Genomic DNA, 27,885 nt, shown 5'->3' on the forward strand with positions numbered 1-27,885 from the left:
GTATACAAGCTAGAGGAGGTACAACAGGGTACTAGAGCCTCCATGCCCACCCGTATCACATCTTGTATCCAAGTTAGAGGCAGTATAACGGGGTACTAGAGCCTCCATGCCCGCCCATATCACATCTTGCATGCAAGCTAGAGGCGGCCCAACAGGGTACTAGAGCCTCCATGCCTGCCTGTACCACATCTTGTATCCAAGATAGAGGTGGTACAACAGGGTACTAGAGCCTCCATGCCTGCCTGTACCACATCTTGTATCCAAGATAGAGGTGCTACAACAGGGTACTAGAGCCTCCCTACAAGGGGTCAGTTTTCACCATAAATGATCCTTTTGCTCTGATATTGTAATCACTTACTTGTATGAACGTTACAATCACACAGAGGAAGTTTTGTTCAACTACTTCCGGGAGATTATCTTCCGACAAGTAGTGCACATACTCATCTCTTTATCACGTTTTCCAGGATTCAGACCTTCTACTGTGCTCTGTTAGTGAACAGGACATTGGCCTAAATGCTTCATAAAGTCATATCTAAGACGGGCCGACGTCTTTTGCACTCCCCCACCCAGATGAGGAGGACACTATAGCAGGCCAGCCTGGAGGCAGCAGGCCGCTGTCATGTAACGGGTCCGCTGGCTGGGGTAGTCATGTGCGCAGGGTGGGGGCGACCATTTACAGGGCTGCTCCGTTATTTTTAGCATGCAGCCTATAATTTCCCTGGGAGTGCAGAATATTAACCCCTCGTAGCCTACGGATGAACCTGCTGCTCTCCGGCTGCTAGCGCCCTGCGTACCGTTTTTTTTTTTTGATTGAAAATATTTTTATTCAACTTTTCATCTTTTACATGTCTTTATAGCATTTTTGTACTTATAACTGTTTCCCCTATTCCCCCCACCCCCCCTAAAGTCTCTCTCTCTCAACATTTAGTCCTTTAAATGACAGGTCTCTGTATCTCCTCAGTCTATCTTAGGTGGTATTAACAGTTTCTAGTGTCGTCCTTTGTTCTTCCTTCTTCGTGCCGCTTGTCTTCTTTTGTCTTCTTTTTCTTGTCATCTTATTGGTTCAGTGATTGTTTTTGCTACTTATAAGGGGTAGCAGTATATCATTGCCCGTTGTCTGGTCTCTCCTTCTCCCCTTTATATTATCTTACCCTGTCCTCTCAATTCTTTCTAGTTTGTTTTTCCAGTATACTAGTCTTGTGAGCAGCTCTATTTTGTTCAATAAACGTTATATATGGCATATGTCTATTTTACTGTGTCTTATTTACCTCTTCTCCTCTCCCGGGTCAGATCCCCAACCCCTTGGTGCCGGCCCACACGGCTCACCCCCCCACTTCTCATATATTGGTTCCATCATTCCTCGTATGGCTCTGGGCGTGTATCCATCTCAGCCATATATCATAGTATTTTTGGCTGGTCTTGCGTTTAGTATATATACTTTTTTCCCATGGTAGGATTTGGTTAACCTTATTTTTGAATTCCCCTAGTGTAGGCGGCTCTTCATCTAGCCAGTGTTGAGCTATTGTCTTTCTAGCAATATATAATAGTCTGGATACCGCCAGTTTTTCATTATCATCTAACACGAGGTCATGCGTATATCCTAGGATACACACATATGGTGTGAAATCCATGTCTATGCCGAATGCTGCGTTTATTGCATCCCGTACTTCCGCCCAGTATCTGTGCAGTTTCGGGCATCTCCATAGCATGTGGATTAGGTCCGCCGTGTGGGCCTTACACCTTACACATATTGGGGAGGTTCTCAAACCTATGTTATGCAGAAAGGCCGGAGTACGGTAAACTCTATGTATTAGGAATATTTGTGATATTCTGTGTGCTTCGCTTAGAGATAGTTTGGGTGTCATTTGTAGGATCTCCTCCCAGTGCGACTCCTCAATGGGACCTATGTCTGCTTCCCATTTTGCTTTTGTTAGTATCGGGTTGTGTGCATTGACCGTGTCCTGTATATAGGAATATAATATAGATATTTTCCCTGCTGTAGTGGTCGCCTTTCCTATTATACCCGCCACTGCGTTTGTTGACACTGTTATTTCTGCCATGCTCTTTTCTACTTGTACCGCATGCCTAAGCTGTAAATATTTGTAAAAATCCCTGTTAGGGATGTCGTAGTTCTGTCTTAGCTGTTCAAGTGTTTTCAGCTCTCCCCCCTCCAGTATCTGTCCCATCCTTCTAATTCCCCTGTTTTTCCATCCCTGGAAGCCTTGTAGTTTGTTAATCTCTGGTAGGTTTGGATTGTTCCATATGGGGGTGTGTTGTGTACAGCCTGTTATACCAAGCATATCTCTGGCCTTCCACCATACTTTGTGTATAAGTAATAGTGTGGGGGTGTTCTGGCCATCTCTTTTAAATTTTCCACATTCCAGAGTTTCAAACAAATGTGACCCATCAAAGAAGTCCTTAAGGATCCTGAAACTGGCTTCCTGTACCTCTTCCGTCTCCCACCCCCTAAGGTGTTGTAGCTGAGAGGCCATGAAATACGCAAACGGATTGGGTAGGGCCAGCCCGCCTTTTTCTTTGGAATTATATAGCAATTCCAGTTTAATCCTAGGCGTCTTCCCCCCCCATATGAGTTCCCTGAATAGTCCCCTGACTTTATAAAAAAACTTTTGTGTTATCCAGTGGGGGGCATTATGTGTTAGATATAGCAGTTGTGGCATCCATATCATTTTTATGAGATTCGCTCTTCCAATAATTGTCATGGGTAATTTGCGCCATATGTGTAACTTTTGTTTCCACTTTTCCATGAGTGGGTCTAAATTTATTTTTGCGTATTCGCTAACTTTTCTGGTGATTTTAACTCCCAGGTATTTAATTGTTGGTGTGCATTTCAGGGTTATTTCTCTGTTAGTGATTTGCATCTCGGGGTTATCTATTGGGAGTATTTCCGATTTATTCCAGTTGATGGATAGTCCCGAGAAAGTCCCAAACTCTTTTATTGTTTGCATGGCAGTCTCTAGAGACCCTCCACCATCCCCCAGGAACAGCAGCATGTCATCTGCGTACAGGGCGATTTTCTCCTCTGTGTTTTCTCTTTGAAACCCCGTTATTCCCTGGTGTGTTCTTATTTTGCACGCTAGGGGCTCTATTGCTAGTGCGAACAAGAGAGGTGACAATGGGCACCCCTGTCTTGTCCCTCTGTATAATGGAAATGTCTCTGAGGACCCCCCGTTAATGAGTACATCCGCCTCCACTCCAGTGTATAAAAGTTTTACCCGTCTCACAAATGTTGCGCCGCATCCCATTTTTTCTAATACTTTCCATAAGTATTGCCATTCGACGCTATCAAACGCCTTAGCCGCGTCTAATGAACATAGGATTCTATCTCCGGCGTTATCTACTGGTATTTGTAAGTTTAGGAATACTCTGCGGATGTTTGTTGCTGTTGATCTTGCTGGTATAAACCCGCTCTGATCCGGGTGCACCAGGGCGGGGGCCACTCTAGATAGTCTATTAGCTAGGACTTTAGCTATTATTTTAACGTCTGCGTTCAGCAGCGATATTGGCCTATATGAGTCCATCAACAGGGGGTCCTTCTCTGGTTTTAATAGAATTGTTATTTTGGCCTTTCTCATTGTTTTGGGTAGTTCCCCTTTCTGTTCTGCCTCCTCCATTGTCTCTAATAGGTGCGGCAATAGAATATCTGCGTATTGTTTATAGAATTCTATGGGGAAGCCGTCCTCCCCTGGGGCCTTGTTGTTTTGCATATCTTTCACTGCCTCTTGTAGTTCCTCCAAGTCTATTGGTGCATCTAAGAATTCTCTCTGTTCTTCCGTCAGCCTCCGTGTTGCTATCCCCTCCAGATATTCCTCAATTTGTTCTGTTGGTTTATCCAGCTTTGAGGAGTATAAGGAGGAGTAATATTCCCGCGCAGTCTCTCTTATGGATGCTGTGTCCCTAACAATTTCGCCTTGTACGTTTTTCAATTCAATAATGTATGTAGGGCTAGTTTGTGCTCGGGCTATGACTGCCAGCATGTGCCCTGTTCTTTCTCCTTCCTCATAGTATGCCTGCTTCCTGAACCCATTTTTGGTGGCTGCTGCTTCTAGTGTATATTTATTAAGGGCCTCTTGGGCTTCTTTCCATATGTTAAGTGTTGTTATGGTATTCTCTTTTATGTGATTTTCTTCCGTTTCCTTCATTTTTACCTGTAGTTTCTGTCCTCTCTCTCTGTGTCCCTTTTTTGCCTGTGTGATCTGCTGTATATAGACCCCCCTCATGTATGCTTTCATGGCCTCCCAGCTGACCGTCACACTTGTAGTGCCTTTATTTAGTTCAAAATATTCCGTTAGGGCTATTTTCCCATTTTCTTTATTTAATATATTTAGCCAGTGCGGATTTAATTTCCACCGTCTCTGTGTGTAGTTGGCGGCGTTGCTATGTTGTAGTTCTAGGCGTAGTATGGAATGATCCGAAATAACCCTCGGCAGGTATTCTATTGCGGTTATGTCACTGTAGAGTCTATTATTCCCTATTGCTAGGTCTATCCTGGATAGGGATTGATGTGTGGACGAATAACATGAATATTGTTTATTTGTGGGGTGTCGTGTTCGCCATATGTCTATTAATGATATTTCGTTTAACAATCGGCCCAGTGATGTTAGGTTCCTTTCCTCATTTATATTTTCTGTCCTTAGTCTATCCTGTACGGGGTTAAGTACCGAGTTAAAGTCGCCTATTATTAGGATTGGGGCATCTGGTATGTCATTTGTAAATCCTACTATTTGCCGCATTACTGTGTTGTTATATGGGGGCGGGATGTATACCGAGGCCAGGATACATGTGTAATTGTATATCCTACAGTGTAGGCATATGAATCGGCCCTCTGGGTCTATTTTTCGCGCGAGGCATTTAAACGGTATGTTTTTATGCACTACTATGCTGACCCCCCTGGAGTATCTTGTATGTGTAGAGTGGAAGTTTTGTCCCATTCCCCCCACTTTGAGTGTATCTATGGTTTCTTTAGACAGGTGCGTTTCCTGCAGGCATATAATAGCCGGACCCTGCTCCTTAATTACCTGTAATATTGCCGAGCGTTTCGTCTGGTCACTCATGCCCCGCACATTCCACGAAACAATCCTGACTTTCCTACTCATTGTTCTTGCTCTTTACCTTCCTCAGGGTTTTTATTTTCTGGTGTTCGCTGTTCTTTTTTATGTCTGTGAGTGAGCCGCACTGGGAGGATCCATATCTCTGTATCAACATTACACCCGTATCCCTCCCCACATATATGCATACAGTTTTACCCATTCTCCGTCTCCGCCTCCAGCATTTGCATGTATCTTCTTTTACCTTACATATTTCTGTTATTTCCAGTATTCTTATCATCTGTACATTTATGTTAGCATTCTTTCCCCTTACCCCCCCCTGTCCTATGTTTCTACCGCCTATCATTACCTCTTCTACCTGTATATTATTTAACATTTCCCCAACATACGAGAGAGAGACCAAACAACGAACATCCCCAACATATAACTCACTGATCCGTTGTCTTCCACTCGGATCGGGGTACCAGTCCTTCATTCTTCCGAACGATGTGTCCTGTCGTCCCAGAAGCTCCTCTCAAAAATTTGGGGTCCCTTGGATTAAACATTTCTTTAAGTATTGTCTCTTCGCGGTGATTTGCGTGGTGTTTTTTCCCTCCGAATTTCCATTTCGTTGTGGTCTATCCAGGTGCTGACTTCCTTTGGGCTTTCGAAGAAGTGTGTTGCGCCCAGTGCCACCACCCTCAATTTGGCGGGGTATAACATTGCGTATGGCACTTGTAGATTTCGCAGCCGTCGCTTTATTTCTATAAATGTTGCGCGTTTCTTTTGAATTTCCATAGAAAAATCTGGGAAGAAGGAGACTTTAGCGCCATTAAATTGGATTTCGCCCTTCTCGCGGGCTTTTTGGAGTATGATGTCTCTGCGTACCGTTTAATTGTGCTAAACTCTTGTCCGTGTCTAAAGGTCGATCTTTTGTGTAGTAGAACGGACCCACGGGGGCTGCAGAGAAGGGTCAAGAATTTAATTATTTAGGTAGCTGCAGAATATTTTGACGATCTTTTCCTTTACTGTCACATATTAACAAGAGCAGCAGAGATCTGCAGAAGGAAGCTGCGGCCGAGCCAAGCAATTAGCTGATTGGACAGAATGGAACTGGAACCGAATCCTTCTAGCTCCAAAAAGCAGCTCGTTACCGTCCGCACAACTTGGCGGCGGCGTTCTATGCTAACGAGTTCAGTCTGGCACAGATTCCAGATAACGATGTATCATGTTGGATACAAAATATGTAGAAAATGTGTTTTAAGGATTTTTTTTGCATTTAGGGCTCATGTCCACGGGCGCTTTTTCACCGCGTATGACGTGGGTGTTTGCGGCGTGAGAAAGTTGCAGCTTTAAGGGCTCAATCACAGGGGTATAAGCGTTTGTCGGTCACAGCGTGCATTTGTGAACATGCCCCGCATGCGCAAAGAAAGTTCAGTTCACTGCGCAAATATGTTGCGCTGAGTTTACACTGAACGTTTCACACGATTAACTGATTGCCAATCGTTTCGAGTAAAATCACCCTTACAGTTTACTGCCCCTTCCATGACATCGGATGGGACGGCTATTGCAGCAATACTTCCAGTTGGAACTTGCACTAATGAGCGATGCCACCAAACCAGCGCATCCAGAACACATCATTAAGAAGGAATGCATCATTGTGGCGAAACATTATAGAAGGCCAATTTCACATCTGCATCATTCCGGCACAGAAACTGGTAAATAATAAAAAAGCAGCACGTTACTGTACGTCTCCGCGCCACTGTCAGCACTCACAGTTTAAAAGGACTCCAATTCTGAGACAGGCATTTAAATGCCCGATTAGAGTTCGGGGTTCCAGAACAGCCCCTCTGGCCTGCGCGGGGTGCCATTCAATTGCCATGGCAGCTGGGGGGGCCTTGTGAAGGATCTCATGGCTACCATTGCAGATCGCTCATCAAGCCAGGCCTGTCATATCACAGTATAATAGTACTGTATTACATTATGTTGTAGTTCAAGTTTCCATGGGGACTAAAAAAAACTCTAAAAAGGATTTTAAAAAAAGTATTGCTATTATTAAAAAACTAAGTAATAAAAATGTAATCACTGCCTTCCCCCTTCCATTCCCCCGTTGGTATTGCTGCATCCTTTCGGTCTATAAAAGTAACGCAGTATTTATTTCTGGCAGTGAACATCATCAGGAAAAAAAAAACGTCAGTATTGCGGGGTTTTTTGGTCATAAAAAGTGATTACTCACCTCAAAATTTATAAATAATTTATACAAAAAAAAAAAAGTTGTGGCTGTCAGAAGAATTTTTTTTTCTCCAGAAAATAAATTTTATTTTTTTAGTAGTAGTACCGCAATGAAAAAATAAAGTTGTACTGTGGTAATCATACCGACCCTTAGAATAAAGCCATCACGTCATTCTGCTGCAGTGTGTACGCCGCAGAAACCCCCACAAAGATGGCGGAATCGCTTTTTTTCCCAATTCACTCCACTTAGAAAGGTTTTAAAGTTAACTATGGGGACTATTTAACAAAAAATGGGTTCATTCTGAAGGATCGCGCTCGCCGTGTGACTAAGACCTAATTAATGGAGAGGACCCAAGGATCCGTAGAACAGGTTTACGTTACGCCGGTGAGGCGGCAGATGTTTCAGTAAACGCATGAGAAAGTCTTATGAAGCAAACAGATCAAAGTAGAAGATGAAGAAAAAGTCTGCCGTGATATGGAAGCACAAACATCGCGGCCCGCTGGGACTCAATTACGGGACTTGCCGAGATCTCTACCGCTGCAGTTCAGAAAGAGAACCTGTCAGCAGTTTTGTGCTGGCGGGGGAGGTGGGTGTAATTGTGCCTTTCTAGGTGGTTTTAGTAAAAACAGCAGTGAGAATCTGAAGTTTTACTCAGGGACTCTGGGGGTCTTGCTACGGGGGAGGGACTTCTCTCTGACTGACAGCTGTAGGGGTCTCCTGGTTGGATGCTGCGGCTGTCAATCAGAGCTGTGGCGCAGCACAATGGACACCAACATTTAAGTTCGATGTCACACGGACGTATTTGCGAACACAACATTTGCATGTGCAATACGCGGAGAATAGAACCCATTCATTTCGCGGAGAATAGAACCCATTCATTTCATTCATTTCAATGGGTTGATTCACATGCACGGATTTTTTTTGCATATTTCGGTCGTGTGAAAAAAACTAAACAACATGCTCTATTTTCCTGCACACTTGCACAGTAAACGTTCCCATGGATGTCAATGGTGATGCGCAAAAAATACGCTAGGAGATGCGTGAAACACTGCATAATTGCGCAGGAAAAAGAACACATTTGGAACTCAATAGCCATTTTAATCGGGATATTTTATTTTTTTGGCGCATGCAAAAGCATGCCTTTGTGCATAGCAGAAGTACAGTAAAATACGCCGATGCGCGTGCAAAAAAACAGAAAAGGTATCGTTCACTTTACAAAAATACTGCGCTCATAAATACGCATGTGCTGGTGTGACTGCAGCAGACCTGTCCTTACAATCAGCAAGCCTGTCACTACCTTAGCTGCTATCAGACAGGGTTGCAAAACGGTGACCGATTCCCTTTAGCACCGCGGTAAAGAAAGACGGCAAGTAAAACGTATACTCTGCTTTAGGCCGGGCTCACGCGAACATTTGCACTGCTGTGCCACGCACGTATCTCTTGCGCATGAGCACGCAAGTACGCAATAATGTGTGTGCCAATAACCATACTCTCTACATAGTGCATGCTAGGATTTTTTTGCGTGAGTAATAAGCATCCGAAAAAAAAAAGAGGTAGGTATGAGCGGACCAACAGAGATCAACGGGCTATTGGCATCATATGTTGTGCACTGGAAAATTGCACTTGTGACGAGCAATGACACTACACCCATGTGAGCCGGGCTTTATGCCGTGGGGCTGGCAGGGTGCTGCTTGAAAGAGGGAATGAACAAAAGCACCATAAAGAATCCCCGCATAACATACAGCACCCCCTAGTGTTATACCTGACTACACACAACCCTACTAGTTTTGCAGGGACCGCCATCAGTAACGCCCAACTAACAGTCCCCAGGGGACTGATACAACTGTGTGGGGGTCATCAGCTACCTTCTATCTTGTGGCTGTTGGAGTTACACCATAAGCAAACCCATGTACAGCTTATAGTAAGACTAGCACGCTGGAGTCCACAATCAGTTAATGTGTTGCTTCACTATGAAGAAATAAATGAAATATCCCAGAAGGAACGGCTGATAGATGAGAAGATTCCCCGGGGTGTCCGGAAACCATCTACCTGACTCAGCCGAGAGAGAATAGAAGGCGTAAAGCCAATGGATCAACTCATACAAAACATTTCACCACGTAGAACGCAGCAGAAACCCTTTATTTTGCCCAAGCAAATGGTGACCAAGTTGAAGTACAACAGGGCAACCAGCAGCAGAAAACACCAGGCCTTAGACGAAAACTTTAGGAACAGTCAACAGTTTCCCTACTAAAGAGGTTGCCCAGTTGTAGGATGGCTTAGTCTCAGGACCCTCAGTAGTAGATCAGGAGGGGTCTGTCACCTAGCACCCCCACTGATCAGCTGTTCATGTAACGAGCAGGAAGCAGACAGCTCTGTTCTCTCAGCAGTGGTCAGGTTTGGTATTGTAGTTCTCTCATTAATTTCAGTGGGAACTTTGCCTGTAATCCCAAGACTGGCCACTGCAGTAGGAACAGAGCTGTCTACTTCCTGCAAACATAAGCTCCGTAGGTATGAGTGTACTCACCTGATGAATAGCTGATCGGCGATGGTCCCAGGTGGCAGACCCCCACTGCTACACTGTGAATAGTTCATCAATAGTTCACAACTGGACAACCTCTTTAATATAAAAGGATGCACTGGGTGGGGTCTGCTCATGCTACCTTTATTGTGTTTTACAGGATTAACACCAGATGTTTCCTACCCTAGTCCACTGTCATGATGCTACTTCTACTGCTGGGGCAGATGGGGGAGACTCTGCTGCTACTATAGGTAGATTAGGGGCAGCACAACTGTGACAAGTATGGCTGTGTTCACATATTGGAGTTGCAGGCTGTTTGCAGTACTCAGGACAGGTCCAGAGTGGAAGTTTGGGTACTTTCGCTATGATACGAGCTTTAGGGGGACAAGTGCACTTGAAGTGTACTACAACCAAGTTGCGTGCGCTGTGCTTGATAGTGTCACTGCTGAGAAAGTATTTGTCCAAGCTGGGTCTTGTGGCCAGCGGACAGGGCTCCAACACCCCCAATCACATAATTTATCCGAATCTAGCAGTTATTGTGGTTACAGCATGCCTATGGCCGGTCAAGGTAATCAGGCTGCTTCATGACTTGTGTTGAGAAGTGTGGTAATGCAGTACAATGGCAAACAGGATGTTGCGGTTTATTATTTAAGCATCTTAAAATAATAATGAAATAAGATACAAAAACCAGACTCATAAATCAGACATCCGGCATTAGAGCTCCAATGCTCCTCCGCTCAGCCCATCAGCCCCTGAGAGTAGCAGCGATATACAGGTTTACAGCCCATATATTACGGAGTGTGACTCCGGCAGTATCCAGCTGCTGAGGTTAGACCTGCGGAGTACAGGCTGCCGCTTACAGACTGTTGAGGCGTTACTTCCATGGTACACAGTCCATTCCAGATACAACCAAACACATATACAGACTGGAGCCCCAAACCTGGAAGGGCTGAAGTGGGTCACATTCGGTGACATAATCAGCCATTCCCCGGCTTAGTGACACTTATTCCGCCAATTCAGGAAAGACGTTTATAATCCCTTACTGGACAAATGTGCGAGTTAATTATTCGAGGCGCTGGCTGCCCATCCGTGCGCGGCGTGACCCAGAAACCATTCATTACTTCTGCTTAACCCCCAAATCCAGTTTACACGTTACAAATAATCTACACGAAAATGCGTCACCGAGAGAGAAGCCCAACTGTGCAACCAGTATCGTTTAATGCTCCAATCATCTAAAATATAGGGAAATAGGCAACTTTCTAATTTATGGATTTTGAAATTAACATTTTTAATAAAGAAAAATATTCAAAAAGTTTCCTTTTTTATTATTTTACACTGAAATAATTAAAAAATCTATACAATGGCCTGGAAGATGGAAGGAACGTTTAATGAGGTTTTTAGTCTTCTATGTGGATTTGCTAAGGGCGAAACATACAGCAAATCTGCGCCAAAATCCAAATATAAGACACCTGGATGTTGGTGCAGATTTAGCGGTGGCAGAATCTACCATGTGATAAAAAGCCCCTTAAACAGGACCCGCCGGGAAAGAAGAATTCTGGGCAGCACTTCTTATAACTGTTGTTCCTTCTAGACGTAGGCAGGGCTCACACAAACAGGTCGGATTCCGCACACGCATCGTGCAAAGTAATTGCGGAAGACCGTATTTTCTATCGCTTTTCCAGCGCATGTATGCAATCCACAGCGCATCATCTGCGCGGAAGAAGGGTCACTCTCCTCCAGCCACCATCCTGGCTTTTCTATCCATTTTCTTATGAAGTAGCGAGAGCTTCCGCCACTCATATGATGTTACTTGTGTATGGGCGACGGAACACTCGCATCTAATGACTTAAAGGGGTTTTGTCATTAAAAGAAAAATTATCTAAACTTACCTATTCCTTCCCTGTCTATCTCCTTATCACATCTTCTCCTGGTTGAGCTTCCCCACTGCCCCAGATCAGCTCACTGCAGGCTGGGCCCAGCTTGTTATGAAGGCTGCTCATCACAAACTCCTTCCTGCTGGGTCAGTGAAGGTCACATCCCTGTGCTGTAGCTTCACTGCCTAGGAAGGAATTGTAATCTATTTCAGAGACAGCTCGCATGAGCAATCTCTGAAGAAGATAGGCAGTCCTCCTGCTGGCCTGTGAGCTGTGACATAACCTCACAGGAAGGAGCAGAATCAGGCAATTGGTGGTGAAGTGATCCCCTGGACTGCAGGAGACAGAAGATGATAAGGGAGGAAGATCTGGTAAGTAGACTGATGAGGGGGGAATAGATAAGTAGAGCATTTTTCTTTTTTAGTGACAGAACCCCTTTAAATGGAGGCCATCCGTGCAGAATCTGCCCTAAAGTAGAGCATGCTACGATTTTTCCTCCACTTACAGAACCCACAATTGCTGCCCTCACGTCTAAGTAAACCAGCCTTTCAACGCCCGCATATTACTGCCCATCATCTACGCAGATGCTGATTGCGGAGTCTGCAATTCAAATCCGCCCGTGTGAGACGTATATGAATAAATTGGCATCTGGGTGTTACAAGTTGGAGGTTTTTCTACAGTCCAATGAGTACCAACAACAGACTGTGTTGGGACACGCCTCTTTGACAAGGAGAATGGTAACACCTAGTTGTCAAAAGTTTCATAAATATTCAAGAGGAATCAGGCCGGCTTGACATCTGCGTTGGGCCTCCGATTGGAGGTTCCGTCGCACATCCGACTCAAAATACTGGAAGAAAGTGCTGCACTTTTTCATTCGTCCAGAAGCCGGGCAGCTGGGCGGAAACCGAACCGACCCCATTATAGCCAAGGGATTTGTTTGGTTGCATCCTGAGACGGAGCCGTTCACCCACGGGGAACAGAGCAGGAATGTGGAACCCCCGCCGCAGATGTAAAAACTAAGAGGAAAGGCACAGTGCAGAAAAGATGTTCCAGAATTGTTCATTTAGGCCGGCTGCATGCGGAACCCGACTCCGACAGCAGCTGTCCCAGCATATTCATGTTCTTTCATGTTCTTTTTGTACTGCGGATGGTCCGCACGGCTCGCCGTCAGACATACACAGTAAAGATTTCTATTTTCAAACTGCTGCTTTTCCCGTGGAATCCACAGCCTGACCGCAATATCAATTGTGGACGGGCCGCAGATCCTACGGCTTCTATTGATGGGACCGCAGAAAATGGAGCATACTGCGATTTTTCATCCACAAGCATGAAGAATCATTTTTCCATAGCATGCTATAGACGGTTATTGTTGTGGGATCTAGCGGCGGACGGCCACTCCGGATTGCACAGCAAAAATCCGCTGGTGTGCGTGAGGCCTAATAGAGGGTACAAGTAGTTACTAGACAGGCATGCTAGGACCGCGGGCCTCTCTCACACGCCGTCAGAAAAACGCTGCTCGAAACAGCAGCATTTTTACAGTGATTTTCAGCTGCATTTTTGAACACATTGTACAGCGTTTTGACAGCGCTTTTAATGCACCCCATCATTGTGATGGATGACGAGGTGCGTTTAAAAACGCTGAAAAATAAAATAGACAGTGCTCAAAAAAATGTTTTTGTTAAATCGCAAGCAGGTATGTGAGGCCCTACTGAATACAATGCGAGTATTGCGCTGCGGTTAGCGTGGCGCTTGGGGTGCACCCAGTAAAAAGCGGCGGTTCTGAGGGTGGCCTAAAGCCACAGTCACATACACCGCTTCTTACTGTAATTAGCGCGGTGTCACGAGCAGTACAACACTCCTATTTTTTTAATGGGGCTTCTCGGACCTGCGCTCGAACACGGCGTTTCCACCACTGCGATTTTCGAGCGCTGACTGTTCTATTTTTCATAATGGCGTGGTGCATTAAAAGGCGCTGTCATACACGGACGTGTTCAAAAATGCTGTTCGAAATTGCAACAAAACTGAACGCATATGTGAGAGTGGGCTAAGGGCCGGCTCACATCAGCGCATGCGTAAAACGCAATAAAATAACGCTAGTGTGCTTGGGTAAATGAAAATCAATGTACCTTTATTGACTCCATTCACAGCGTAATACGCGATGAAGTTACGCTTGTGTGAGCCCGGCCTTGGGTCACTCTCATACAGGCGTTTTTACTAGGGCGGAGCTGCTATGTACAGCGCTTTGTGTGAGCGGTCGCCTGCTTTCAGGGCAGTAACAACGCAATAATGTTACCCCTTTCCCTCCCGGGGACCTAGAATGCAGCGCTCAAGCACTAGTCTAGATTCCAAGGGGTGAAGTCAGGGTAAAAACTGCAATATTTCAAAAACACAACGGCGTATACTTATTTTTTTGCCACTATGTCTGGAAAGTTTATACTGTAATTTTTAGCAGAAGTTTGGTACAAAATGTGCACTGAAAACCGGGGCAAATTCTGCCACATCTGAACACGGCCTGATGGGAAGGGTCATTGCCAATAGCCGCCATTTAGTGGTGAACCCTGCTGAAAGTAAACAAGGCAGAACTCCATCCACAAATCATAGTAGTGTGTGTATAAACTGATTGCCGTGTTGCATCATGGGAAGTATAGTTCTGACTAGCACCGTGTTGTAGTTGGAAAACCCTTCCCAGTATTTAGAGGAGTATATTATAGGGGCGCGCATAAGTATTTGTAAGGCTGGCAGTACATGAACATAATTCTCTGCGTGCCGCTCACATGCGACAGTCACGCAGCAAGTACACGCATAATACACGCCAAGATAGACCAAGCTGCATCTTTACTACGTGTGTATTTGGCACAATATGTGTGATGGGCAGCATGGGAGCCTACGGCAGATTGGTGCAGCGTATTCCACGAGCGGAATACACTAACACCAAAGTCGTGTGAAGGAGGGATATGATTTTTGATATGGATTTTGAAGAACACACACTGCTTGGCTGAATTGCAAACAAGTAACCGTATTGAAATTAATGGGTGAGGATTGCGATCCTCTGCCACTGTTGTGACAGCAGTGGCTGGGGTCTCTCCGCGACGAGGGGGGGCTTGAAATATAAGCACCCACCCGGAAATAATCAATAACTGTAGAGATAAAAAAATAAGAATACATGGCATTAGCAGCGCTGTCATCTCTGGCGTGTCTTCTTGTAGGTTCCCAACACTCTTCTTCCGCTTCTCTTCTGGTGGGCGATTGAAAATCCTCGCCTCCTGAAAGCGCTGCCTCTGGTTGGCTGAGAGCTGTGACCAATCGGAGGCAGCGCCCAGCATTGAATGACAACTGAGCACTGCCTTTGATTGGTCACAGCGCTCAGCCAATCAGCGGCAGTGCTTCAGGAGGCGGGGATTTTCAATCTCCAGCCAGAAGAAAATCTGAAGAGGAGTTTCGGGAACCTGCAAGAAGACACGCCAGAGATGACAGCGCTACTAAGGTGATTATTTCTTATTTTTTTACAGTTGTGTTATTTTTGGATTAGGGTTTATATCCCCCCCCCCCCCCTCCCCAACAGACCCCGAAAATCCTTGTTGCATCAGCCACAGCAGGAGATTCCTTAAGCCCTGCTGGGATGGGAAGCGCCTCGCATCCAGGGCTTCCAGATGGATTGCAAGAGCGATATTGGGGGGTAAATCCCATCCCAATATCACTCTCACTAATGTGCAGGAGCCCTAAGAGAAGGAAAAGATTATGGAGGAAAACTTACTTATGGTGTGTTTGAACATAACCATTGTCGGTCACAAAATCATTCAAACTAAAGAAAACGAATCATACTCGATCAGTTTAAAGCGAGCCAACGACTTAAGAATTGCGCGGTTCTTATTCGTCGTTCAGTTTCGGCTAGTAAAAAAAAAAAACATTTTATTTTTAAGAGTGGGTTCCGCTGCAGGGGGCAGATGCGGATTTTGCCTCTAAAACAGCAGCCTAAATCACATAATTCTACCACAGATTTAGGCCAGGCTCACACGAACACACTTGTATTGTGCATTGATTTTCATTGTTCACTTCATATTTGCGTATATTACATGCAGCAAAAAGAACGCATGTTGTATTTTACTGTGTACTATATGCATATAGCCATATTGTTTTTAAGGGTGTGCTCGAAACACAGTGCATACGCAATTAAATTACATATGTACAGCGGTTTTTTACGCATGCTAGGAGATATGAGAAATTTAAAGAAAAAAAAAAAGCAACCAGGAAGGACAGCGTGCAGAAAATACACTATGCATATATGACCAAAAACGCAATAATACATGGGGATACGTGATTCCCTATGTAAGGGAAACGCTGCGATTTTATGCAGCATTTTATGATACGGTCGTGTGAGCGAGCCGTAGTCCTTGCCAATGAGCAATTATCAGCGTGTGTAATTTCCAATACAGATTCTGCGTAGATCCGCGTTAAGCGGCGCGCCACTTTCGTTGCATGACACAAATTTGAAAAAAATCCACATCCTGAAGAGAGTGAGTCTTGTTGTCACACAAGGCAACCTGAACATCGAATCACATAATTTCTGGTAGAATCCACTGCAGCACTTCTGTATTGCTGTGTATTAAGTCTACAGGATAGAATTAACAGGTGGATTCTGTACATGGCAGCCCTGCAGGCCATTGTTAGGCGCCAGGTTGCCATAGTAATCCATTGGTACCCTGCAATCATGACATGCAGGGGGCAGAGCTGCATAGACAGGAGGCATTTAAGGGAGTAAATACCCAGGGTCAGAGTTACCACCAATCCCAGCAGGGAGTTATAGAGGTATTCCGAGCCTTTACAAATGAGGACTATCCTCTGCATAGGTCTTTAGTAAATAATCAATGGAGGTTCACTGCTCAGGATCCCCACCAATCATCCGGTCTGCTGTCAGTGCACCGGGGGCCCTGACCATAATGAGAAGGAGGCAGTGTTATAAAAGCACAGCGCCCCCCTTGATTTCAATACTAGCGAAGTCACCATGACATGTCCGGCCATACCCTGAGCAGCGATGACATTGCCCGGGCCCCACTGCACTGACAGCAGGGTGGACAATTACATGATCAGCGGGGATCCCGAGTGGCGGACCCTCATTGATCAACTACTGATGACCTACAAAGAGAATAGGTCATTAGTTGTAACAGCCTGGAATACCCCTTTAAAGCAGAGTCTCCGCTGTAATAGACAATGTGCATGCTTGGAATATGTATTTTGTAATTAGCAGTCTGCAGAATATTTAACGAATTGTTGAGACAAAACAGAAATTAGCACAAGTAAATTAGGCAGCACAACGGTGCATGATGTAACAGCAAGCAATTCCATACAAACAGAAGTAAGCAATGCTACAGACGGAGCAGTACCTGACAACGGTGCCTGCTGTAACGAGGAGATCACGGCTTGCACACAAGCGTATTATGGCGGCATTTCTGTGTCCGTAATGCACTAGTATGTAAACACCAATGGAAAAGCACTGTCCTTTTACATGGTTCAATTTGGCCAGGTAACGAGTGGAGATGTCCATGCACATTTAACCCCTTAAGGACAAAGTGCGGTAAATATACGGTGTATGGTACGGGATTAAAGCTCTGGTCCAGCAATTAAGTAGGTGCAATTAAGCAGGTCGGGTCTTTGACTGTCAGATAGAGCTGAGGACCCAGAGGAGAAGGAAGAAGCGGTCTTTAACCCCTTCTGCCTTCTCCTTTCCAGGGTACATAGCGCTCGATGAACACTATGTACTAAAAATTGAAAGTATAACTTCCACTATGTGACCCGGCGGTCACGTGACCACCAGGTGCCCCCACCCCCCCCAATTACAGCAGAGCTGCAGGGTCCTAACAGACCCCGATGAGTGCTGCCAGTGACTACTGTCACTACAGGGGGTTGTTTTTCCCTGTAACTGGGGCTCCAATGGATGCCGCAGCTAAATGGATAAGCGTGAAATAATAAAAAGAAAGAGTATGAGAATGACCCCCAGAGGTCTTCTATAACGTCATGGAAGACATAGATGATACAAAAAAAATATGGCACAAAAAACACCATAGGATTGCATTGGTTTACACAAACCAATGCAGAAAGCCGCAATAAAAAAAAAATTTGCGGCATGTCCTATTTCAGTGCGAGTCTCGCATGGCAGCGTCATCGCTAACGCCCCAACTCTGCACTGCACTGCATATGTGCGGCTGTGTGCCAGACAGCACATGAGTAGAGCAGAGCGAAGACGCCGGACAGGTAAGCCGGAGGTCACTGCAGGGGCATTCGGCCTTAGGCTGCCTGTCCATGGGCGTTGCAGTATCCTGCGGCAGATCTCCACCACAAGAGGCGGCGCCCGGGAGCAGAAGCCGACAGACGGATCTCCGCCAGTCAGAGGAGGACCGCGATTTGCCAGCCGCGAGCGGAGAATCACAATGGTTCTCCACTCATGGACGGGGGTGGGGGAGAGCCCTCTCCAGAGTGACGCTATGGAGAGCTCTGACTACGTTGCCCGCGGCCAGATTATCGCAGTGGGGAACGCAATGAAAACTCGCCTGTGGATGGGCAGCCTTAGTGTAAACCTACTAATTTTAAAAATAAACTATAAATGAAAAAAAAAATTTTTTTTATTTTTAGCTTTTAACCCCTAATAAAATTAAAGGGGTTGTCCCGCGGCAGCAAGTGGGGTTATACACTTCTGTATGGCCATATTAATGCACTTTGTAATGTACATCGTGCATTAAATATTGGCCATACAGAAGTTATTCACTTACCTGCTCCCTTGCTGGCGTCCCCGTCTCCATCTAATTTCAGCCAGAAGGGTCTTCTCCTTTCTCTTGGGTCTCGGCATGAGCTGCGTTCTGGCTCCGCCCCTTCTACGTGTCATCGCGTAGCTCCGCCCCGTCACGTGTGCCGATTCCAGCCAATCAGGAGGCTGGAATCGGCAATGGACCGCACAGAGCCCATGGTGCATCGTGGGTGAAGATCCCGGCGGCCATCTTGGTAAGGTAAGTAAGAAGTTGCCGCAGAGCGGGGATTCGGGTAAGTACTAAACTTTTTTTTTTTTTTAACCCATCCCTTGTGTTTGTCTCACGCCGAAAAAAAAAAAAGCCGTTTCGGCGCGGGAGAACCCCTTTAAGAAACGGAAAGAAAAAGCCAATAAAAAAAGATATAAAAAATAGCCCTGTATGTCACAGAGGGAGAAAAATGTTGCAAAAATAATTTTGGTAGCTGAAGAACAAAAAAAAATACAACATACTGTGGGTTTGTTTTTTTTTGCGAGCATATTTTCCTGCGACTTTACAGCCAATTTCGGATGCAGGTTACTGCGTCCGACAGCGGATTTTAACACACCCTATGATTGTGATAAGTAATGAGGTGTGTTAAAAAGCGCAAAAACACAGCAAAATGAGCAAACAGCGCCCGGAAATCACAGCCTTTTAGCGCATGTCTGCAAGGCCCCATGGAAATCAAAGGGAGTGTTATACCGCAATTAGCGCGGCATTCAAAACATTGCACTGAAAATTGTGTGTGTTAGAGGGGCTTTAAATGAACCACAATATTGGGACAGATCTATTCAACTAGCCGAAAATCAATGAGGAGTGGCGGGACAGGGGCGGAGCTAATTCTACCTCCTCTCATTGCAAATAGTGCAGAGGGGCGGAGAGGGGGTGGGGAGGAAGCAGAGAGGGGGCGGGAGCTCAATGCACTGCTCCTGGCTCTTCCAGCCTCCTCCCCCTGCAGAGAGAGACGCCGTATATTGGCCTGCGTGAATACCCGGCCGATATACGGTTGTCTGAATGCGCCCTTAGGCCTCATGTCCACGGGGAAAATCAGGCCCGCTACGGATTCTCCATGGAGAATCTGCAGCGGGTCCCTCCTGCCCCGCGGACATGAGAGCTGAAAATAAGAATAAACTTACCCGCAGGGGTCGGTGCAGATCTGTTCTCCGCGGCCGGATCTTCTTTCTTCGGCCGGCGGATGTGGTCAATGCATCCCTATGGGGTGCGGATCCGCGCGCGGGAGAAGAGTTAAAATCCGCTGCGGATTTTAATTCTTCTTTTCCCAATATTGCGTTTGTCAACGTGCGTCTTACCCGCGGATGTCAGGCCTTTTTAATGCTACGCCTCGCATCACTTCAGAAAAATTACGATCCTCTGTCGCTTGTTTCGCACCCGGAGGATCGGCAAGTGTTTACCATTGCTTTCAATGGGGGGAAAAAAAAGAAAGTCACATCTCACGACATGCAATCTTTTGACAGTCCCATTGAAAACAATGGGCGATGCGTTCCAAGGGGCACGAAAGAAATAGGACATGCAGGAATTTCTTTTACCTCACAGCATCGCTCATGTGTACGACTCCACTGACTCCAAGAATACAACGGACTCAGTGATCAAGCAGCTGTATTCATCAACCCTTTAAGGTACAAGCGCTTGGTCCTGGGCTTCAATCCTGGCCAATAGTACAAGTACAGCGCGGGTCTAAAGCTTCTGCGATCAAGCAGGAGCAGGTAGGGTTCTCGGCTGTTAGACACAGCCAAGGACCCAGAGGAGAATGGAGAAATGGTTTTTAGCCTCCTTTACAGGCTACATGGTTCTCAATCAGCGCTATGTAGTGCTGAGAGAAAGTGGAAGTGTTATTCCCACTATTCCACCCGTCGATCATGTGACTGCTAGGTGCTCCCTGCCCCAGCAGAGCTGCAGGTACCTAGCACACCCAGATCAGCTCTGTTAGAGACTACCATCACACTAGGGGGATGTTTCCCCTGTAACTGGGGCTCCTGTGGATGCGGCTCCTATTGATGCCCCAGCTAAAATGGAAAAGTATGAAATAAAAAAAAAAATAAGGGGATACATGGGGGACATAGATGTTAAAAAAAAAAAAGTTACTAAAATATAAAATACGGAAATTACAGGAAAAAAAATTATATATAGTCGCTATATGAGCCCTGTAATCCAAGACTATACAAAATTATATATCAAAACATCCAAACAAAATGAACAACCCATTGCTGTACTTTATTTAGCATAAATATACTAATTTTAAAAATAAACAAATATAAATGAGAGAATAGGGTTAAAAAAAAAAACGTTACCCTGAATAAAACTAAAAACAACTAAAAATAAAATTCAGTGCAGAATGATCTAAAAAAATAGCCCTATATGTCAGAGGAAAAAAAACAGAGCAAACATAGTTTTGGTAGCTACAGAGAAAAAAAAAATTGGGCAGTAAAACCACCACATGGGTAAAATCCCTAAAATGTGTCTGGTCCTTTAAGACCAAAACACTCTGGAGTCCTTAAAGGAGATCTCTCGAGGCAGGAGTGGATTTTTTTTTTTTTGCCCAGTCCCCCTAATTAAGCATACATTACTAAGCCCCCCTGTAAATGACTTTTCTAGCTGGTTTCTACTTACAGTTCCAGCGTTTCAGCAACTTATAAAAATTTTCCCAAGATGGCCGCCGGCTCTTTTCCCATCGCTTGCTGTAGCCCGACGTGCGCGCTCCCGAGACGCTACCAGCTGTGTCTCCCTGACAACCAGACGCCCCGCAGCCGCCGACCGGACCCCTGGAGTGAAGACGGCCGACCAGTCACCCACCGCCAGGCAGCAGGTAACCGGCGCAGCCCCCCCCCCCCCCATCGCAGCGACAGCCCCCCCATCGCAGCGACAGCCCCCCCATCGCAGCGACAGCCCCCCCGGCCCATCACTTACCTGGACGGCAGGACGGCGGGACAGCTGGGCGGCTTCTCCGGACAGCTCGGCAGCGCTGCACCTTCCTCTAACAGAGGATGGTACAGAATGGCCGCTCCAGCGCGCTCCCGAGCAGTGACAGCTCGTCTGCGCATGCGCAGAAGAGCTGTAGCGGGGAGCACACTGAAGCGGCTCGTGCTGAAAGGAGAAGACCGGACTGCGCAAGCGCGTCTAAAAAAGCAAGCTGCCAGCGAATTTAGACGGAACCATGGAGACGAGGACGCTAGCAACGGAGCAGGTAAGTGAATAACTGCTGTATGGCTCATATTTAATGCACGATGTATATTACAAAGTGCATTAATATGGCCATACAGAAGTGTATAACCCCACTTGGTTTCGCGAGACAACCCCTTTAAGGGATTATAGCAGCACTCCTAGAGGTTAGGGTTGGTATATACAGGCCAACTGTCTGATTATAGGAGGGTCAATTCACTCAATGGATGCATGCAGAATAAAGAGACCGGGAATTACACGTATTTAAAGGGATTCAGTAACTGAGTCCTTGCTGCCTGGACCCACTATAGGTGTTTCGTTCTGAAACACGGCAGCGCTAAAGTTTGCCTCGCAGCTGACCAGAGTCACGGTGGGCCAGGCTACAACGGCCTCTCTCCCCACCCGCTGCTCCGTCCATATACACAAGCAGGGAGAGGAGCGGTCTCAGCTATCCGCTTTGTGTGCATGTACCCTGAATGATGATTATCCCGACGCAGTACTGCAGCTCCCTGCACAGCGCATACGCAAGAGCGCTGCTCTAGAGGAGAAATGCTTCTGAGACCTTCAACCCTTCTTTCTCTGGCAGGGCTCTGACCTCCTCGCTGACCGTGCTATGAAGTAGATGAGTGCGTCCGTTTCCTGCTACACAACTTTACGGACATGTTCACACCACATATTTGACGGGGCCGAAACAATCTACGTTGAAATAAGCGCCTGTGAGCTCAGGAGTGGATGCACGTCAAAATATGCAACTAAATGTGGGAATGGATATTTTGAAGTTCGCAAAGCCAAAATCTGACGGAAACAATGGAAAAAAAGTGACCATCTTTTTTCCCCCATACGCCCGTTTTAAATACGCATGTGGAAAAACACATATTCAAGACAGGGACATGCTTACCCAGTAAAAAACAACGGGGCGCGTATTGTAAGTGTATTCTGGCCCTTGGCCGTATTTCCGTGGCGTTGCACCGCAGCTATTAGGTTCTATTGAACCTAATAGCTGAATGTTCACGCTGCAGAATTCCACCAAGGAAGTCCGCAGCGTGAAATAACCCGCAGCATGTCCTATTTGCCGCGGGAATACGCGGGGCGGCTTCCATTTTAGTCAATGGAAGTCGGCCGTCACGCTATACTTCCGCTGTAGCACTGCGGAAGTATAGCGTGAATACACTTCCCTGCCCACCGCCAGCCAGGTCATGTGGGACTCGCACAGCGGACCTGGAGGTGAGTATGGGGTCTTTTGATGGGGGGCGGGCGCCATGACGAACTCCACTGCGTTCCAGATCTGCAGCACATTTCACGGCTTCAAACAGAATTCCGTTGAAAGGGTGAAATCTGCTGCAGCTCCGCACCAAAATCTGTAGCAAATCAGCGACGTATGCACAGCCGCCTAGGCCGTGTATTTGCACTTGCAATATGCAGAGAATAGAACCCATTTGTTCACATTTCTGTATTTTGTGTAAGTATTTCGGTCATGAAAAAAAATAAAAATACATATACACACACAGAGCAGGCTTTTTTTCTTTTCCGGCCAATCTCCGCATTAAAGCCCCCCCATAGAAGTCAATGGGGGGGGGGGGTGCGAATGAGCATGCAATATGCAAGGAGATGCATGAAAGACTGTGGAATTCCATTGGAGAAAACCAAAAACACCTGGAACTAATTAACACTAATTAGCCATTTCAAATTGGTGCGTCTTTGTCGCACGCAAATTAACATGTTTTGTGGACGCAAGAGGTACAGTAAAATACGCTAATGCACATGCAAAAAAGCATTGTTCATTCTACAAACACGCAGCGCTCAGGTGTGCGCAAATGTGTGTATGTCATTGTGAAGCCAATAAGCATTTTAACCCCTTCCCGCTATAGGACATACATTTACGTGCTGCAGCGTCGGGGTATGTATGAAGAGAGATCGCAGCGATCACCCTTCAAAAATGCACTAAAAAACGATCAAAAAGTCTTATGTATTCCCAAATGGTGCCAACGCAAACTACAGGACGTCCCACAAAAAAAGAGCGCTCGCACGACTATGTCAACGGAACAATAAAAAAAAAAACTATTACGCTCAGAAAATAATTTTTTTTTAAATTTAATATCTTTGGAAAAAAATAAGTATGACAGCAAAAACTAAAATCGATATAAGTTTGGTATCGTAGCAATCGTACCGACCCATAGAATAACGTTATGGTGTCATTTGTGTTGCAGTTTGTGCGCCGTAAAAACAAGATGCACCCAAACATGGCGGAATTTCATTTTTTTTTCAATTCTACTCCACTAAGATTTTATTTTTCAAGTTGTTCAGTACATTTTATAATACCACCAAAAAATACAAGTCGTCACGCAAAAAACAACCCTCAGACAGCGGCGGACATGGATAAATAAAAGCGGTACGATTTTTTAAAGGGGGGGGGACGAAAATGGAAAAACAAAAAGGGCAATGTCCTTAAGGGGTTAAACAAGAAAGAGAACCCTGTCCACAAGAGCTTACACTCTATGAGTTAACAAGGGTGACACGCAGGGGGTACAAGTGGAGCCACCACAGATGAAGCTACCACTAGTGGGGCTACATTATGGCTACTGGAACCACTGCAAACAGCACTGCGGCTAATGGCACCGCGGATGAAGCTACCGCTAATGGGGATACACTACTGCTACTGGGGCCACCGCAGAACCCGCTATCACTACAGGGGCCTTCGTAGGGCATACTATCGCTACCAGGGCCACCACAGACAAAGCTACTGCTAGTGGGGCAACGTTACTGCTACTGGGGCCACCGCAGGGCACGCTGCCTCTACCAGTGCCACTGCATGCCACGCTATCACTACTGGGGCCGCTACAGGGCACACTGCCTCTACTGGGGCCACCCCAGGGCACACTACAGCTACTGCGGCCACCGCGGGGCACGCTACAGCTATTGGAGTCATACTCTCACTACTGGGGCCACCGCAGGGCACGCTGCCCCTACCGGAGCAACCACAGATGAAGATACCGCTAGTGGGGCAACGTTACTGCTACTGGGGCAACCGCAGGGCAAGCTACCTCTACCGGGGCCACTGCAGGCCACGCTATCACTACTGGCGCCACCACGGAGAGCGCTACAGCTACTGGGGCCACCACAGGGCACGCTGCTCTGCTGGGGTCACCCCATTGCTTCTGTGCCCACTGCAGAGCACAGTACAACTGCTTGGCCCATGCTCTCACTACTGGGGCCACCCAATTGTTACTGGAGCCAACTGTGAGGCTCGCCGCCACTACTGGGGCCATTAAGGGGTCTACTATTACTCTGTCACCTCACACAAGTCTACATAGCTCACAAACATGTGGGGTATCTTATGTGTTGGTGCTTTCAATGCCTGTGAAATGAGGGGGTTCTGCCGGACGGGGAGCCATTTACACTCTGCCTCAGGCAGCAGGTAGGCTCGGGGCCCCCTGGATACAGTTACTATGGTCTGTGGGGGCGACCTGCTATCTTTCCCAGGCCTCCCCCTTCCCAACAGGCCGGTACTATCATTGTATGTGTACGCAGCGGCCGCGGGGGGTTGTGGGGGATGTAGTCCGTCCGTCGTTTCTCAGTCCGCGCTACAAGCACCAGCTACGAGCTCCAGCTGAGGAGTGACAGCTGCACAGCCCGGCACAGAAAGCCCACTGCACGAGGGGTCCACCGGCGGGATACGCGAACTACAACGTAGTTATTTACGAAGCAGTATCCAGTCCCGAGACTACAGTTCCCAGCATGCAGCGGTCAGCAGATGCGTTTCCGCACTGTAGTCTCTTCGGCCGCCACTAACACGTTTAGCAGATGTCTCGTACTACGGAGCGCTGCCCCCTCCTAGCACTGCACTGCCGGACAGCCAGACATAACACACATCCGTTCTGTAGTAGAGGATCGGTCTCCTATCCAAAACAAACAGGAAGCACCAGTCACCTAGAAACTACAGTTCCCATAACCCTCTGCGCAGTACACGTCAAAGGCGCATGCGCACTTAGGAAATGTGACGCAACAACTCCAGCAGAGCCAGCTCTTCCCCCCCACAGTCGTCGATTCTCCGGTTTTCTTCTACCGTTCCTTACCCCGTATTTGGTCGGTGGGAAATAACCTCCGAGCCTTCTCCAGGAACCGCAGGGCCTTTTCATTGTTCTGGACTTTAATGGCTTCCAAGGCAATGCTGATACAGCGCTCCGCCTCGTCCCGGTTTGATTCCATTGCGGAATCACTGCTAATAGGAACTGGTGGGCGGCGCTGCCCATGCGCGTCATCAGGAGTTTGGCGCTGGTTGATGACGTCAAAACTGTCCTCCCTGTAGCCAGGCGGCCCAGTAGATGGAACAGTGTGATGCTGAGTGTCGTCAGCACTCTTGAGCTTTTAATAAACATTTATAAATATAGTTTGTTGTAATTTCCCAGAGATTTAGGGCTCATTCACACGGGTGTAAGCACATTCCGGCCGTGTGAATACGCGACCGAACATTGCTTACGCCCACTACTGCGGATTTTTGTGCAAAAAAATGAAATACACGAAAGGGTCCATACATTTGTGCAAATCCCTAGTGAGTACGCAGGTCTTCTGCATATTCACTGCGTATTTGCGGCAGCACATTCTTTTCAATGGCCACGCATCAAAATAGGGCGTGCCGCGTATATTTTCATGTGATCTAACATGGTGTGAAAAAATATCCCCTTGTGAACAGACGGATTAAAGGTCACTGAGTTGTATTTATTGTGTGTTATGAGATTAAGCCGTGTGAACGAGCTCTGGTAATTAATCATATTCCAAAAAATTAAAATGGAACCTGTCAGCAGGCATGCACACTGTAACCCTTGAGGTATGCTGCTCATACGTCAGGTTCCCTGGAGCCCGTAAGGCATTTTCTTATACTTGGCTCCCCAATCCACCCCAAAAGGCAACGGACCGCTGCCTGCATGTGTGCACTGCCATAGCACTCCACGGGATGGCGCTCACACAGGGGTCCGGCTGCACAGTCCATGCTGACTTCCAGGGGTGACAGGACTGGGAAGCCAAGTATATACAAGAAATATCTCCGCGGACTTCAGGGGTGCTCATACCTGCTGACAGGTTCCCTTAAAGGCTCTGGACGCATATGTGCTGGGGATTCTGGGCAGAGCCTACAGCACAAAATAAATGCTGTACTACTTTGTCCGGTAACATTGCAGGTGACATGATGGGAGCCCAACAGAGTCAGATCGTTTTCACACGGCCAAGAAAAGCACATGAGACTTGTGCATTGCGAGGCACACGTATCGCGCGCTAATATGAACCCCGTTCTTTTGAATGGGATCATACATGTGAGCGATATTTTCCTGCATTGCACCACGCTGCGGGAAACAAATCGCGGCGCGTCCTATCTTTCTGCGTGCTCTCGCATCGCCCATTGCTTTTTCTGGAGCCGGCGGCAGCATCGCACCGTGTGCAGTGTCCGAGGAGCAGGCCCACAGCCGAGGAGATAGAGAAAGGCCTTGTCAGGGGGCTCTACCATCTCCTCCCCTGGGGGTAGCTCAGGTCCAACCGCGTTACTGCTGGGGGAGATCACAGGAATAGTAACCGAAGTTTACCTGTAGTTCAATTGTTACTCGTGACGCCACCATTCCGTCCTCTGCAGCGGATCTTCCAAATATAATAAAGTAGTCCGCACACAGGGTATTTCTGAACGAGAACCGGAAACGGTCGATTCTGTTCATTTAAACTCTTGAAATTATATCCAAATAAAACAGTCTTTGTACAGAAGCAAATGATGGTGGTGCAGCAGGGAGGATTCTCGGGGCATTTGTCTAATCCACAGTCTAGGCCTCATGTGCACGGGCCCTCACGGTTTCCCCGAGCAGAATACCGCAGCGGATTCCACCCGGCCTGCAGACATCAGGCCAAAAAATACATTATACTCACCTGTCCGGACGCTGCGGGGCTCTCCTCCATCGCGGCTGGATCTTTTTTCTGCTGCACAGTGGATGCACTCAGGACACCGCGCACGCGTAGTGCCTTTAAAAAAAAAAATACCTTAGGCTTTCCCGCGGTCCACAGCATGGACGCAGTGACAGTTGTAGATGTGCTGCAAATCCAGAAGGCTTCCATTGATTTTAATGGAAGACGCGGGAGCCGTCCATGCGGGAAAACTGCATAAAAATGGAGCATGCTGCGGTTATTTTTCCGTGCCATCTGTTCGCCAGGGGAAAATGACATCCGCAGGTATTTAAAGGGGTTGTCCCGCGAAAGCAAGTGGGGGTATACACTTCTGTATGGCCAT

At 46.8% G+C, this 27,885-nt stretch overlaps 1 protein-coding gene across 2 annotated transcripts in view; it reads right to left on the reverse strand.

The window, feature by feature from the left end:
• The window catches only part of DNAJB12 (DnaJ heat shock protein family (Hsp40) member B12), a 68,596-nt gene extending 42,724 nt beyond the window's left edge, over positions 1-25,872 (reverse strand). Inside the window, exon 1 of one of the 2 annotated variants that reach the window (XM_066600573.1) lies at positions 25,697-25,872. In XM_066600573.1, the coding sequence (XP_066456670.1) occupies positions 25,697-25,829 (133 nt within the window). In that variant the 5' untranslated portion in view covers positions 25,830-25,872. Of the gene's footprint in view, positions 1-358; positions 521-25,696 lie in introns of those variants that run through there. The other variant, XM_066600575.1, reaches the window with a different exon arrangement.
• Positions 25,873-27,885: the final 2,013 nt, after the last annotated feature.

The sequence above is a fragment of the Eleutherodactylus coqui genome, chromosome 4 (genome assembly GCF_035609145.1).
Source record: "Eleutherodactylus coqui strain aEleCoq1 chromosome 4, aEleCoq1.hap1, whole genome shotgun sequence".
NCBI lineage: Eukaryota > Metazoa > Chordata > Amphibia > Anura > Eleutherodactylidae > Eleutherodactylus > Eleutherodactylus coqui.